Below are 16,009 nucleotides of genomic sequence, written 5' to 3'. Positions count from 1 at the left end.
CTCGAAATACGGCTACGGCGCGTCGACCGCGCGATCGATCGCCCGCTCGTACGTTATAGGTGCGCATAAAGTGTGCCGGTTTCGCCACCCCGCTACTTCCGCGGATGGACCGGAGGACGCACATGCTCTCGCCGCTCTCTCCTAAAAGCCCACGTGCGTTCACACGAGTCACGAGTCTCTCGACCGCGGCGTCCCCGCGTTTCTTCTTCCACCCTTCCGCTCCTCTTCCCGTTTATCCCCCCCATCCGCGCGCTTAATATAAACATTAATACTCGACGTATAAACGCATTTGTACACATGTATGCACATTTGCACGTGTGCGCCGTGTATGAATATATGTATATAAACTCGTCCCGCTTTTTTCCCTCGCAATTTTCTTCTCCGTCCGTCATATAAATCGTATTTGATTACAGTTAATTCAGCGCCACATTCAGAGTATTCAGACCGCTAAAGTTTCACCTCGTTCGCTCGCTTTTGTTTCCGCGCGAGGCGCGGATTATCATCCCACTCACACAGCGTGGATAAAAGCGTGGCGCTCTTTATACGCTCAATTCAGCGTGGGGATCGCTCACCTCGTCGTGCGTGTCTGTCGCGGCGTGCGCACGATTCATGTGCGCGCCGTTTGTCACGCAGTAGTTCGCGGTGGCGATGGCGGTGACAGAGACTGCGAACGGCATATCTCACTCTTCTCCGCTTCTTCCGAGAACGTATAGATATATACGTGCGGAACGTATGCGACACCGGTACCGCGCACGGCACATAGAGAGAGTGAGAGAGAGAGGACACGCACAGACACGCACAGAGCACTGACACAGAATGGACAGGCTGGCAGGCACACACGACGCGCACACTATCTTGGTCCTCGGACGACTTTCCGTTTGTACGCGAGTAAACTCTCTCGCCGCGTCGAACGAACGCGGGCGGGCGGGCGTGCGGGCGCGCGCGTGCGCGGCTCGCTTCGACGAGTAGGCGGCGCGACAACGTATACTCCGACCAGCGAGTCAGCTGCTACTGATCGAGCCGCGATTGTAGCCACCGGACGGGACCGACGCGGCCGGAACGTAGCCGCGAACGCAACGGCACACTATGAGGGACGTCCCACGGAGTCGCGGGGAGGAGCGTCGACGCGAGCGTCGCCGCGCGGTCGCCACCGCGAATCACCTCCGGCGTTTTTCTTAACAATCGTCGATTCGACGGATCACGGATGCCTCGATCCTCAACGAGGTGAAATTGAGAGGACGATCAAGCGTTTCATTGCGTTATTACGCTGGATTGATGCTAAAGATTCGTCGTGCCCGTCAAATAAATAAAGAGAATGAGCTCTCGACGTAATCGAAGCGAATTCGCCATGGGACGTCGATACTTCTCTTTTTTTTTTTATTCAGAGAGCAAATTGTCAATCTGTTAAAAAATTTCAGCCTTCTAACTTTGTGTAATACAAAGCTCGATGACAAAATGACGAATCGTTTGCATCATTCTTGTATGTTTGAAAATACATTGTTTATTTTAAAAACGAGATTTTTAATGTTCACTTCTCTACCAGATGCAGATTAATTTTAATCTCCTAACTTATTTTTTATCCTTTTTTCAGTTTTAAAAATTAGAAGGAGATAACGAGATCAAAATTAATTTACATTGGTAGAAATGGAGTATAAAAATTCTCTTTATGAGAATAACATGATGTAAAAAGATCAGGTGAATCAAATAATAATGACATTTGTGACTAATCAGAAATGTCTGAAATTTTATAAGTCAATATAAAGCCGTTATTAATAATTTGCCAGTCAGAACTTGGCTCCAAATTATATTCAGCAATTATGCATAATTTTACACCTGGCGTTCTTACATATCATGAATAGTAATGGAATTCTGGAGGAACGGGAGAACCAGCATACACGAAAATTACAAGAAATTTCGCAAATTAACGCCACGAATTTAACTGCAAAGTTTAGCAACTGAGATATTCGTTTATAGTCAAACTTTCATACCAATTTCTCGCATTATCTTGAATAATCAAGAGAATATAAATGAACACGATTAAAATGAAATTGTTTAAAAACAAACTGTAGTCGAGAGACAATGCCAATTAAATTCCGAGTGGTCATTATTTTCTGATTAGTACTACTTCCTTTTTGTCGAGAGCGACAGCTCTTGAATCTCCCATCTATTTGTTTTATTTTATCGCGCCAACGATGTCGGATAACGATTATTTTCATTGCACCACTGTGTCGCGTAAAATCGATAAAGCCGTAAAATCGATCGGCATACCTAGCACCGTGACCTCCGCGATAACCTGAATATCTTCCGTATTTTTAGATAAAAACTTAAGCAGGCGTAAATAAATTGGCGTCGTTGAGCTCGATGAACATCTGGCCTGCCTTCTTTCCGATCACTTCCGCCCTCGACCGTCTGGCACCTTTTTCCCAAGCTCGCGACCGGCTTTTTTTTCTACGAGACAGCACTTCCTCCTTCATCGAATATCGCAAACTCGCTCCAGGCCAATCGCCAGTTCCTGCATACGTTTGCACAAACTGTGGCTTGTCACATGAATATGTGTGCACAAAGCCCTGCGATTCTCTATGCTTGTACATTAACATTATTAATCCTTGGAAACGCTCCTTATACATAAATACGTGCGTTGACCTCTGATATCTCCCTTTGTGTGTATTTCCTTCCACCAAGGTTCTATTAGTTAATTATTACGCGTAATAATTTTCGTCAGGAACGTTCTTGCCAATTTTCTCGCTAAATTTGAAATATCAAACAATTCTGTTTAAAATAATACGACGGCGTTCGAACATGTTACTCTATCTTTCTATTGTATAAATCTATTTTATTCATCGCTTCACTAATTATTTTATAAGTTTATTTAACAACTCGTCGATTACAGAATTTATCGTTTAATAATTGTTGATTTACTTAATTAAAATTGATTTTGGATATAATAAATTTTTTCATAACGATATAGATATTAATTGTCGCGCCAAGTTGAAATTTTAATTAAGATAAATAATTATGAGATTTAATTTATCAATTTTTATAGGATAGAGGATATGGATAACGTAGAAAAAATGGTGTCATGGTTGCAATATTCATTCGCTGTAAATTCTACATGTAATTACGTAAGCGTAGTTGTAAGTGATTGTAGTTGTAAGAATCACTTACCTCACATTCCAATTCATTTAATCTTACAGTCAAATATAAGGAAAATATTAGAATGTGATTAATCAATTCTTACAATTACAACCACTTACAACTACGTTCATGCAATTGTAGAATGGGTTTAACATCTTCTGAAAAGTAGATTCCTATTGTATCAGCGGTTAATGAATTTCTCTCCCCCCCTCCTCTCTCTCTCTCTCATTCAATGAAAACACTACAGTATATACACATATAAGTGTCTCTTATTTCCTACACGTATAAATCCTTTAGTTTGTCATGTAGACACAATACAGATGATATACAAGTAAAACAAATTTATCATGAATCGTACAATTACAAATCGATAACGTAATAACCAAGCTATAATTACAAGTAATTTATAATTACAACTTATAAAAATATATTAGAGATCTTTAAAAAGTCGAGAATATCCTTTGACTTATTATATAACCTCTATTTAGTCCCACTACTTACCACATCATTAAGAGGACACATCCTATTTACTACAATAAATAAAATTAATTTAGCAGAGAATTTCACAGAATGATGTCAGTCTACTTTCTTTTTGAAGACATCCTGACCGATTACCGCTCGCCAGAATAATTTTTTGAGTCCATAAATTATCAGAATTAAACTCAATATATAAAACAGCACGACATCCAGGCTGTAATAATGGAACACGCTCATGTACCTGAAATATTATATTTAACTTTATATTTCATTTCCTCATTTTGATCGGCAATATATTTAATAATGTAATTTAAATGTTTGTAATAAATTTTGTTCTCTCGTTAAATATTTGTTATAAAAGAAACAAAATAAAATTTATGTAGACTCTATAATTCACACGAATACTCGCCCAATAGTTTATCAAAAATACCCCATTAATTATCTACACTCCAGATCAAAAGTTTAAAAACACTTAATAAAAATTAACATTTTTACGTACTAAAATATTTATAATAATATTCTGTCTTTAATAATAATTCTTCAGATCTAATAACAGTTATTGGATATATAGAATTATTGTTTCTAAATTCTTGGCCTGAAGTGTAAGTGCTTTACAATTTAAATGAAGAATTGTCAACGAATCTTTCAAAACTTAGCAGAATTATCCGAACATTGCTATAATTAAATGAGTATTCGTAATATTCATATGCATATTTATTATAAGAAATCGGTGTATATTTAATAATAATTATTAAAAAAAATAATATTACCGAATTGAACTTTTCAAATGATCAGCTCCGCCATATTTGGCAACGTGTTCGACCCACCACGTGGCTAATTCTCTGGGACCGATCGGAAGATCACGTAGTAACGCACTTCTCTTTTTAGCCGCTTCTCTGTACGAGTTATTGTGAAGTGCGGCGACTTTAATTATATCTTCGCGAAGCGCACTAATGGATATACCAGCCAGATCCATTACTAAAGCGTAACCCAGTTTCCCTACCAAATAAGCACACAAAAATACAACAATTTTGCATTAAATAATTAATCGCATGATAAATTCTCCTTACTTTATGTGTAAAATTATAGTTTTCACTTTCCGGAGACGCACAAACCATTTTCTTCGCCGCACATTCAAGGCTTCTTTCACCAATCTTTGATTGAAATTAATCAATAGTCAACTCATAGAAATGCTAATAGCAATTCAATGAATCAAAACTTCTTCTCTCTCTTCCTTTTCTGACAAATTGTTCAGTTCTCACGTTGGCAATCGTGATGATTGAGTTAACTATTGATTAGCGTTAATTGGAATTGGTAAAAGAACTCTCACACTATTTTAATCGACGATCAATTGATTCTACTTGACTTGGTCCATTTCTATCGCAATATTAACTTCAATCTCAATTTAATTTACTCCTTATGTATCCTTCTCTAATTTTTAAAATTAGAAGAAAAAGTTCAATCGAGATTAATAAAAAGTTAAAGCTACCGAAATGAAAATGAATCTACCTACATTGGTAGAAATATACATTTTCTTTCATTCGTTTGGAAGAACAAAGTTTGTGAAAAGCCTCGACGATTATTTTCGATTATTGGGCTCAGCAGAGCAGAAGGCCACCGATACGTGCCTCAGATATAAAGCGAATGGATTTACCAGCTTGCGCCGCATTTCCATCATGATCGCAGAAGACTGGTAAGACCAGAGTCGGTGCACCGTGGTAAGCCGCTTCGTGCAAAGATAGCAGTCCGCCGTGAGAAACGAAGGCACGTAGCTTGGGATGACCGAGCAGCTCCTGCTGCGGCCACCACGCAGCCGTCCTCACATTCGCCGGCAGATCCTTGATCTTGCCACCGTCCCACTTCCACACGACATTGTACGGTAGCGTGGAGAATACTGCGACAAAGATCTGCCGTAATGCCTCCGGCATCCCAGAAGCTCGCACCGACGATCCCATCGAGACGAACACAAAACCTGTAAAAGTTTTCTTCAACATTGCGGCACGTTCGGTTCGGGAGACTTTTACTGCGCGTTTTACTCCAATTGAATAGCGACTCCTCGGAAAATGGAAAACAATAAGTACGTTGCGAAATTACGATGTCAATCCTTTCGATATGGTTCTTATACGAAACGGTAGAAGAACCATCGTTATGCTTCAGGTGATAGAATTTTGTATCTGATACTTTCACATTAAGAAGAGCCGTTACATCTGATAAAATTTATTACAAAATAAATGTATATTTACACTCTAAAAGAATATGGTGATTTTTAGCACCATGTGGTTTTTATAGCATGTATAATTCTTACATTTCTTTTCCTTATAGCTACAATACATTTTTCCAATTTATCGAATTCTGTTAGGTACACTAAAAATATGAGTGTGGATTTAACGTCATGGGCTTTAAATCGACATCATGGTTGCTATAAGTTGGTGTTAATATAAACACGATAAGAATTAATAAATACCGCATGGTGTTAAAGCCACATCTATTTTTTTAATAATAAAATCGTTCACTTGCATTACACTAGATTAGCTAAAAGCTACTATACATGAAATTAATAAAGCTAATGTAAAAGCATATACATATTTTAAACAATTATCTAATAATAATATTGTCACGTTATTTAGTATAAATAAATGTATTATTTCATTGTCAAATTTGATTATGGTATGTCTCACTGCATTTAAGTATTTTATATAAAACCTTCAATGTGCATTAATTTAGTGTAGTGCGAATGACCGAATTGATCATTGATGTATGTAACAAGATTCGATGAATTGGAACAATTTATTTCAGCTAAAGAAATGTGAAGCTAATTAAGTCTGATCTACAATGTGCTCGTTATTTCCTGTTTTTTGCTTTTTATTTCGTACTTTTTCCCTCCGTGTAATCGTTTCATCGACGGTTGTATTTCTTGCCACGTGTTTTTTATTTCTTTCAAAGTTCGTTAACTTTTATTTCAGGCGACGGTAAACCGGATAAAAGGCAAACAGACGAGCTGTAAGAAATAATAAAAGGCAACAAACGGGAAACAAAAAGCACATTGCAGATCAGGCTGTAGACGATAAGATAAAATATCATTTTGATCACATGACAGTTTTGCTACGAGATATGAAAGGGGACGATTTCGAGATGTTTAGCGACTGTTGAGAACAATGCAAATTTCGTGAAGCTGAAATGCGAAATTAGGAAGTTACCGCGTCGTAGAAAGGATTCTAAGTCGGAGCTTAATTGCATCGCCGGTCTGCAGTGAAGGCACGCCACGTTTACGACGTTCGACAAGTAGGGCACGGAATCGCCCACGCTATAATGACTGTTCTGCAAAGTCAGGGGAACCTCCGCCGTCAGGCTGTACAGATCGTTGGGTATATGATTGCCTGTCAAAAAACGAAATACGACACGGTAATTGAGGGCTATATGAGTATCTAATTATAAATAAAGATACACGATATTAGCATACAATTGGCAGCACCGATATATATGATTCAATGAATCAGCGGGAGCACAATGGCCGAAATTGATTTAATGCTCACCGAGGTATCTCTGGAGCGTTGGCTGAAGATAAATCGAGACCGTGAACCAGTGCATAATTTTTAGAGTGAGCAGAGCCGCCGCGTTCAGGACTCTCTGGAAAAAAGTCATATCCTGCGTGATCGCTTTACCGAAATACGGCGTCACCGACCAAGGTGATGGATTGCCCTGTCGCATAATGGACCCGCTGTACAGTGCCACCTGCAAGATAACATCAAATCGTTCTCATTACTCATTAACAGCAACGTTGCACAGTGAAAGCAAATGGCTTTAACGAAGCAAAGGTATCAGGTTTTAGAAAAGGAAGAAAAAAAAAACTCCTTATCGCTACTTCACCGTTATGCAAACTTGTTTTATCATTATGTCGCATGATGACGTCATCAAAAAAAAAAGAAAAAAAAGAAAAAATTGTTACTAATCAAACTGGCTAACAATTTTTTTAGCGCGTTAAAATTGTTTTAACATACTGAGAGAAGCGTGTAAACTGTTTTACGGCGAGATTATTTCGTACTTTGTCATATTAGTTACACACGAGTGAACAACGTGTGTTTCACCATGTTTACTTTTCATTTATATGCGGAAATGTCGGAATACTAACAAAGATGTTTTTCACATTTCGCTCTCGTGGAATAACCATGGATTGCGTTTTTTATTACGATATTTTTGAAGACGAAGAAAAGATTAAGAAAATAGGACAGTTTTATTATATTATTCATTCTCTTGAGAATCGATTCTTTAATGTTAAGAATATATATTAATTAGAATTTTATATTTAACGATTTATATTCAACTTCTTTCACACACAAGAAATATGCAACCATGTATAAATATTTAACTACCAACCGGGAACTAATTATGCAAAAGTCAGTTTTTTATTTATATTTAAAAAATGCATTATATCATGTGAAATCCGTAACGGCAATCGTTGAAAATAAAGTTTATCATTGCATGTGTTGCAACGCTTTTATATCATATATATAATATGATATGCATATTGTATAACGCGGAAAGAACGACTATGCTGAGGTATTTATAAATTTAGCTTATAAAAACAAGTCTGAAAATAATTTCGTCAAATCATCAAAATAATTAGGTGGAACGTTTATGACAATATTGCAAAAATTTTAACAGTTTGAGCGTCCTACATTTATCTTGATGATTCAAACAAAATTATTTTTAGACCTGTGTTTAGCTAAATTTTTATACTTCAGTAAAACCGTTCTTTCCATATTATGATTGAAAATATTCTAAGGTTAATATTTCATTTATCGTATGAGAAATTTTTTAAGCGTATGGCTAATATTTCATTTGTCGTACGACAAATTCTTCAAGCGTATTAATTAGCTGCAAGATAAAGAATTTTCAGAAACTCGAGAACTTATATCTATTCTGCAGCCAATTAACACGCTTGAAGAATTCGTTGTACGACAAATAAAATATTAACTCGCTTGAAAAATTTGTCGTATAACGACGACAAATGAAATGTTAGCCTATTGACTACACAAAATTGAGAATTTCTGGAAAAACTCGAGAACTTTTAAAATATAATTTAATTTAAAAGGTACTCTCAAAATTGTCAATAATGAAAAGTAAAGAGAGGCTTATGAGAGTGACGCGCTATCAACGTTGCGCAATTTTGTGTGTACAGTCAAGAATTTTTCTATAATATAAATCTGCAGCCAACATGCTTGAAAAATTTGTCGTACGACAAATGAAATATTAGCCTATTGACTACAAGATAGAGGATTTCTAGAAACTCAAGAACTTTTAAAATAATTTAATTTAAAAACGCTCGAAATTGTCAATAATAAAAAGTAAAGAGAGGGCTAATGAGAATGACGTGCTATCAACGTTGCATAATTTGATGTGCACAGTCTAGAATCTTGCAGCAAATTAATACGCTTGAAGAATTTATAGTATCACAAATGAAATATTTTAGCTAAAAAATATTTGAATAAAATATATTTCAACAAAAATGTGCGCGACAATTCTCTATCGCCATGATTTTTACATGGGTCGATTTGATACAATATCGTTTTATCCGTTTCGAGTAAAAGTCCAAGTAGGCTGTTATCGCGGCAAGAAAACCAGGACGAGGTGTAACGGGAATCGAAATATTGCAAAGAGTCCCATTGCGCTTCTTGGCGAAAGGAACATTACCGTATTCAACATTATCGTCGGCACATTCTCGCCATGGAGGATTCCCAACATGCATTCGGGATAAGCGCCGTCAAGCACCGCGACGTCCCATCGAGCGTGCGGATTACCATTAGGTTTTCTCATACTGGCTATCGACGACGCGTCCTGGAGTAAAGCCTCGCATGACTCCCAGGCGTATCTCATGGCGTCCCACGGTGATACCGGAAGCTCATTCCGGAACCTGGCGCCCACTAGGTCCCACTCAGCCGTGAAATTCTCGACGTAAGCCTGCCGTGAGACACGAGCGATGAACATGTGCGCGCGGTACAATACATAAATCCGTTAGCTTGCGTGGTTGGATTAGCGTTAGCCCGGAAACTTTCAACTTCCGTGTTACAATATTGCGTCGTAAAACTTGTTTGCCCTCCTCATCTTCAAGTATTAGTACGATTTTACGGTCCTTTATTACACGCGATGGATCATTCGTGTCCCGAATTAACTTTTATCACTTTGACAAATATATACAAATCGTTAAGTCATTCTTAACATCTTTAAAAAATATTTATAAGTAGGGCCGAAAAAAGTTACTTATAAGTTACTTTTTAAGTTACCTTGTAGATATTTATTATATTAGGTGTTAAACTTAATTCTTACCGTTTTTCGTCTCCAAAATTGATTTGTTTCGAAGGGAAGATGAATGAATAGCTTAGTCAAAGTAATTTCCTCCATTTCCTACTTTATTATTAATTAATAATATTTTATTAATAATACTTTGATTAAGGTATTTCCCTTCGAAACAAATCAATTTTGGAGACGAAAAACGGCAGAAATTAAGTTTAACACCTAATAGAAACCGAGTACAAAAAGTAATAAAAAATTGGAGCAAATGATAAAGTATATAATATAAAAAACAAAATACGCGAATTTATTGTATTCTATTTTTATAATAAAAAATAACGAATAAGTAACTTTGTAAAATAACTTTCCCAATCGTGTTTGTAAGGTTGTGCATTAAAAAAATTGTATATAAATATTATAATTAATTATATGATGCTCCTATATAATTTTCCGAAGAAAAGTAATGTGCAGGACACAGATGTCTCAATCGTATGTACCCAAGGTAATAAAGATAATTTAACGTGAAAAGGAAACGATATCATACGTTTGCTTCTTCTAAGAAACATAAATTACTTAGAAAAATTAAAACCAAGTAGAAATGGAATAGAGAAATAAAAACAGAAGTGTAAAGCAGACATTTCACAAGAGAACGTTACGAGCAAAAAAAAAAAACGCAGGCGATACAAGCCGACGACTCTAGTAAATGACTCGGCGTGTAATAAAATTAAATATGAGTTAAGAGCCAAATTGGAAGAAAGTAATGGCGCGCGTAAAATGCGGCAAAAAGCTTGCAGAGGAATTCGGAATCCGTCAGAGCATGGGGAGAGACGACTTGCGTGGTAGATCGTAAATCACCTCGAGGATCGACGGCACCAGTTCGTGAAGACCATTATTCGCCGCGGGACCGGGGAAAGCGCTCAGCAGCGTGACGTTGTGCCCCCGTGACCTCAGACTCGTACCAAGGGCGACGAAGGGCACCGTGTGGGACTTGGTACCACCCATAGTGGCCATCAGGACGTTGTAGCCCAGCAGGGGCTCGATCAGCAAGCTGAACCCCAGGAGGAGATGATAGAGACCGAGTCGATATGCGACACGCGTCATCCTCGGGATATCAGCTTGTCGACCCGGTCAACGATGGCAAATGGATTCTCGCGTGGCGATTCTCTTTCTCTTAGGCGCCGCGCGGCGGCGGAATATCGAGATCGTCGACGGTCCTTCAACAAACAATTGTCTCGCTATCTGACATTTTGTTTTCTTTTTCTTCTGTTTTCCTTTTCTTTTCTACCACGAACGATCTCCGTCACGTTCGAACGCCCCTCGCTTTCGTCACGAACTTCTTTCGTGCATCGGCGAAGCGAGAAACGGCCTGCAGGAACCGCGGTGAATTTGTATTCTTCTAGGAGCGTTTCCGGTCGGGTAAACGGAATGATACCGGCGGGAGTACGAATCTCTTACGCTCCAATTCGCGGCGGCGAACCGATGGATCGTCTCCGGTGCGATTCCTGCTGTCAATCACCCAGTGATCGTTTTGCGAGCGTATCTCATCTGGTCTACGCTGCTTAGCCGCGTCCTTACGACTGCGGTTCTTCGCATTCTCCGTATCTTTCCGCAAATCGATTTGCTTGAATATTAATCGGAATAACTAAAGTTCAAGAGTTAAAGCGCACGTGCTCTTTCGAGACAAATAACGAAGATTAAACTTCATCCAAGATGCTTGTTATTATTCTAACTACTGCCGAAGAAACGAGATTTTTTTAAGTCTGTGATGAATTACGCGCCTCATTCCTTCCAATTCTCATTCGCTTTTAGCAAATAAATGGCTTCGAAGCTGATCTTTTGTTTTTATATACACTCCGTGTGATTTGATTTTACTCATCCAATTTCCCGCTAAAATTGTTCATAATAATCTTCTGTAAGAGAGATGAGATTCTGTCAACAGACGGTTTCTTTTGATCCTCGAGTGAAAGATTGACCGTAGATAATCTTCTCTGATCTCTTTTTCAGCTGAGAAAATAGAAATTACCGATCATCTAACAAAGCTTTCTCTCTCTTTCTCGATACTCCGCTGCGTAAATGAAGTTGTTTGCTGTATGCAAATCTGCATAACAGAACCCAGTCTTCAATACCTTTTTAATATTGAAGCATTGAAAGCTTTTAACGAAAGCGTTTTTAATGATGAAGCTAAAGAGAGTTTGTAATACAAAGGCTTTATGGAGTTTAACGATCTTCAAGCTTCTACTTATGTCCTCTTAGCATCTACTAGCGAATAGCGGTCGTTAACTGTCGATAGCATGAGAAAATTATCATAACTTTACAGAGGTAATGCTACTAGACTTAAATCCTCTGTTTTTTATAATTTAGCGAACAATATCATCTACAATTGTATATAAAATATAAATCTCGTCGCTCTCTCAGAGGACAAAAGAGGATAAAAGCTGAAGCTTTAAGTCCTGGCTGCTTTTTTTTTGCTTCAATTGTTTCATGTTTAATATTTTCTTTCTTTTTAAATTTCTGCCGAGTTCAACTCTTACTTGAAATATCTTCTGTCTGCGGAAAGCATCGTGAAGTATGATTCTACGAAATTTCCATTTGTTTTCCTAGCAGTAGTACATACTTTGTATCTTTCGCACAGTCTCGCGAAGAACCCGTCGTAAGAGCACCTTTCTACCAAGTACACGATCCGACGGATTCCCCTTGAAACTTTTTGCTCCTAATAACTCTCCAGAAGCTTCTTAGCTCGTGGTCTCGCGCTGTCTTTATCTCGGATCCGTTCCTTTCTCTTGAATCTCAATTCTTAGTCTACTTCAAAGTGCTTAGGTGCTCCCTTCGATTCGATATTCGCTCGAGTAGAGCTGACAAAGAGAACAATGACACACAACTTTTCGCTCTGTGGTCTCTCGACTTTTCAAACGTCGTTTTGCTCACGACGTCGTGTGTCGAAATTTGAATGTCGAGAAGAGACCGCCCGTCATTTGGCTCAATTATCTTTTCCTTTCTCCAGCCAGGTGAAGCTCTCTTGATCCTTCCTTTCCTTCCTGACCTTCTTTACCACTTGACGCGATTCTTGGCGGGAATATCGTAGCGCCGTTAGTCTTGATCCTCAAACTGTACAAACGCGGACGACTTTCACTAATAACGTATGACTCGTATGCACGATCGTCGGTCGCGATAATCCGATTCTAGGAATCGAAAGATCAATGCCGCCTCCCGCGTCAAGTATCATTTGTCTTCATTCGAAATCTTCGACATTGAAATATAATTCTTAGCAGCACAGATGAGTCCTCGTACTCTGTAATATTTTACGAACAAACAAATCACTTCGATATCATTCAGATCGAGGTGCAGTTAATTCGTTATATCGTAATTATTAACCGTTGATTTATCCAATAAAACAGCCTGTAGTTGCAGTTTCTCTTATTGTATCTTAATACACTTCTTGCAATAATTTATCATTGAATCTGTTCACGTCTCGCAAAAAGCTTGCCGCTCGAGCGCCACGCACTTCCTCCGTCAGGCTGTCCGAGTAATTTCTTAAAAAAAACTTATTGGTAATTATACGTTGTAGTCACCGACGATACAAAAACTTTCGTATCAAAGTACCGCGGGAAGAATAAAACTTCGATATCGCTAATTAGCGAACAAGTTCTGTTAACAAGGACCGCACTGCCGCAAAAACCGATCGGCTTTTTATCGGCCTCCTTTACTTTTTTTCCGAACCATCGGCGGATTTTCGGTCACGTAGCCAACCCAGCGGAACTTCTCCGGGTCCCGTAGATTTGCTACGATACACGTCACGATTTTCGCGTCCCGCTCTGGAATCGGAGCGGAATTGGAATCGACGTCCTGTACTCGGAAGCGCGGACCTTGAAAGCGGCGACAGACTAATACTCTTCGCTCGCGAAGCTCGCGGTATCGCCGAGCGTGAAAGTTTGACTGTGCCAGCAGCAGCTTTAATGATCAGCTGAGCTCTAGAGAGAGAGTTTTGCCTCCCACCAAGACGTTCCTCGTCGTCAGTCGCACGTTCGAGGATGTTTGGGCGCACCTACCTCGGAAAAGTGGACATTTGATAAACATCTCTTGACTGCGAAATTTTACAGCTATGTGCTTGACGAAATGCTGTGGTTGTCGTATCCACAAAATTACTCCGTTGAATAATGCCTTGTTGCGTTTTGAGGACAGCGACGGCTAATCATTTCTAATGCCAGTAAATTCAATTACTATTAAAAATGATTCAGCTGCAAATTCGCCGATCAAGGATCAACAATATTATTCCTTAATGTAATAACATTGTTTATTATATGTTAGGAGACTCACGAAATTCACAAAATTTATATATATATACATATACATCATATATAGGTTAAGACTATATATCTTATAAATTTTAATTTTACAGTAATATGAAAACTTACGACGGCAAACAATATATGTTATAACTATAAGCACTAAAATATTGATAAGATAGCTTTACCCTATATATGACTATCTTATCAATTTCAATTTTAAAGTAATATGAAAACTTACGACGGCAAACAATATCTGGGGCGTTTTTTCGTTATCCAACCAGAAGCTACCATAGCTAAGGCTATCTTTGTCTTCAAGGATCAGAAGACGAAGATAGTCTTAGCTGTGGTTGCTTTTGGTTGTACAACGAAAGAACGTCACTGTTATAACTATAAGCACGTCAAACAGATATTGTATTTTACACATTATACAATCATGATTGCTCTTTGAGAGCACAAGCACAATCTGTAAATATTTAATACGTGTAATTCTCAGAAACATAATTATTATTGCACTCGGCACGTTCATTGTAATCGCGGCACGTCCTCTCACGAAAGCCCGCACGAGGAATGCGTGCGTTTTTCGCAGAAATAAAAAGTCACACATTTTATGATAATAAAGAAGGGGAATGTCTTTATTCTCAGAAAAATACGAACGTGAACACACCAGACTATTGCTCAGAATTCTATTTCCAAAATAACACATCGTCAGGGAAAGGATACATGCTTTACGCTTTACTTCACGTAAAACAATAATAGGCTGCGAAAGGTTTTAGCGCAGCAGCGCAACAAAATTATCGCGAGAAATGGATGAAAAAGTCTCGCTCTATTCTATCTAATCTAGAGAAAATTGCATTTTTTTTTTCGCTTTATTTTGGGATCGTAACTGACGCACTAAAGCGATTATCAGCGATGAGATCGCGATACGCCTCTCTCTTTTTCCGTTCACTTGATTTGCATCGATTCTACATGCGATTATTTACATGACTTAGTCTCTCATTTCAAATATTTCCATATATAATGAGTTCAACTTTTTATCACCTTTTATATTTATAAATGTATTGAGGAAAATCAATTCATTTAATAACAGGATGCGGTTAAAATAGTCTTGTTTAAATGCATTCATACTATAATTAAACGTAATTTTATTGTCGATGCTGTAATATGAAATTTTGCACAGTTCGTAGACAATCTCACGACTATAATTTTATTGATTTGATGTAATTTCCACTTGGACACTATAGCTGCTACTTTTTTCGATACGTAACATCTTTTTATTACAATACTTCCGCTGTTATTAAATATATTATGATAATTTACCGTTATGTAACTCGTGATGAGTTCGCAATTCCGTCATTTCGAAATCTCTTGTAGTCTTCGCCTGTGTGTGTTACTCTCTAGGTCAACGATCGTCTTTGACCGGGAAATTGCAATATCAGGAGTATAAGTGCGCGATATATTATGAGAGACAAAGAATCTCGCAAATGAGAGTAAAATGATAAAATTTAAAAAATTAGGACAAATTTCCCTAATTTGGTTACAATGTAACACCAAACACCGTTGTGCTTGCATAAATAAGTTCTGCTTAAACGATAATTTATGTACTGTATTTATTTAATTCAAGTACCAAACATAAATTAAATTAAACTAAATTAAATTAAAACGTTCAAAATTAATCTATCTTCATTATCATTGTCGATTAATATTTTGAACGGGTCATTCATTAAATTTAAATTTGTCTAATTTCGTGATTTTATATTAATATTCATTATTATTAATTATTCATTACTATTAATTATTAATTTATTTGTTGTTGATTATTCCGT

General features: G+C 37.7%; 1 protein-coding gene across 1 annotated transcript; it reads right to left on the bottom strand.

Moving 5' to 3' along the window:
• Positions 1–3,610: 3,610 nt before the first annotated feature.
• Ugt50B3 (UDP-glycosyltransferase family 50 member B3) lies at positions 3,611–13,821 on the bottom strand. Its single transcript, XM_018513994.1, has 7 exons — positions 10,756–13,821; positions 9,304–9,570; positions 7,146–7,344; positions 6,810–6,989; positions 5,267–5,584; positions 4,383–4,611; positions 3,611–3,853 (listed from the first exon to the last, which is right to left on the bottom strand). The coding sequence occupies exons 1-7, from the start codon at positions 10,999–11,001 to the stop codon at positions 3,712–3,714; spliced, it is 1,581 nt and encodes a 526-aa protein (XP_018369496.1). The 5' UTR covers positions 11,002–13,821; the 3' UTR covers positions 3,611–3,711.
• Between the last annotated feature and the right edge of the window lie 2,188 nt (positions 13,822–16,009).

This window comes from Trachymyrmex cornetzi, unplaced genomic scaffold, assembly GCF_001594075.2.
Source record: "Trachymyrmex cornetzi isolate Tcor2-1 unplaced genomic scaffold, Tcor1.1 scaffold482, whole genome shotgun sequence".
Classification (NCBI taxonomy): Eukaryota; Metazoa; Arthropoda; class Insecta; order Hymenoptera; family Formicidae; genus Trachymyrmex; species Trachymyrmex cornetzi.
This window is presented reverse-complemented; position numbering and strand designations above follow the sequence as displayed.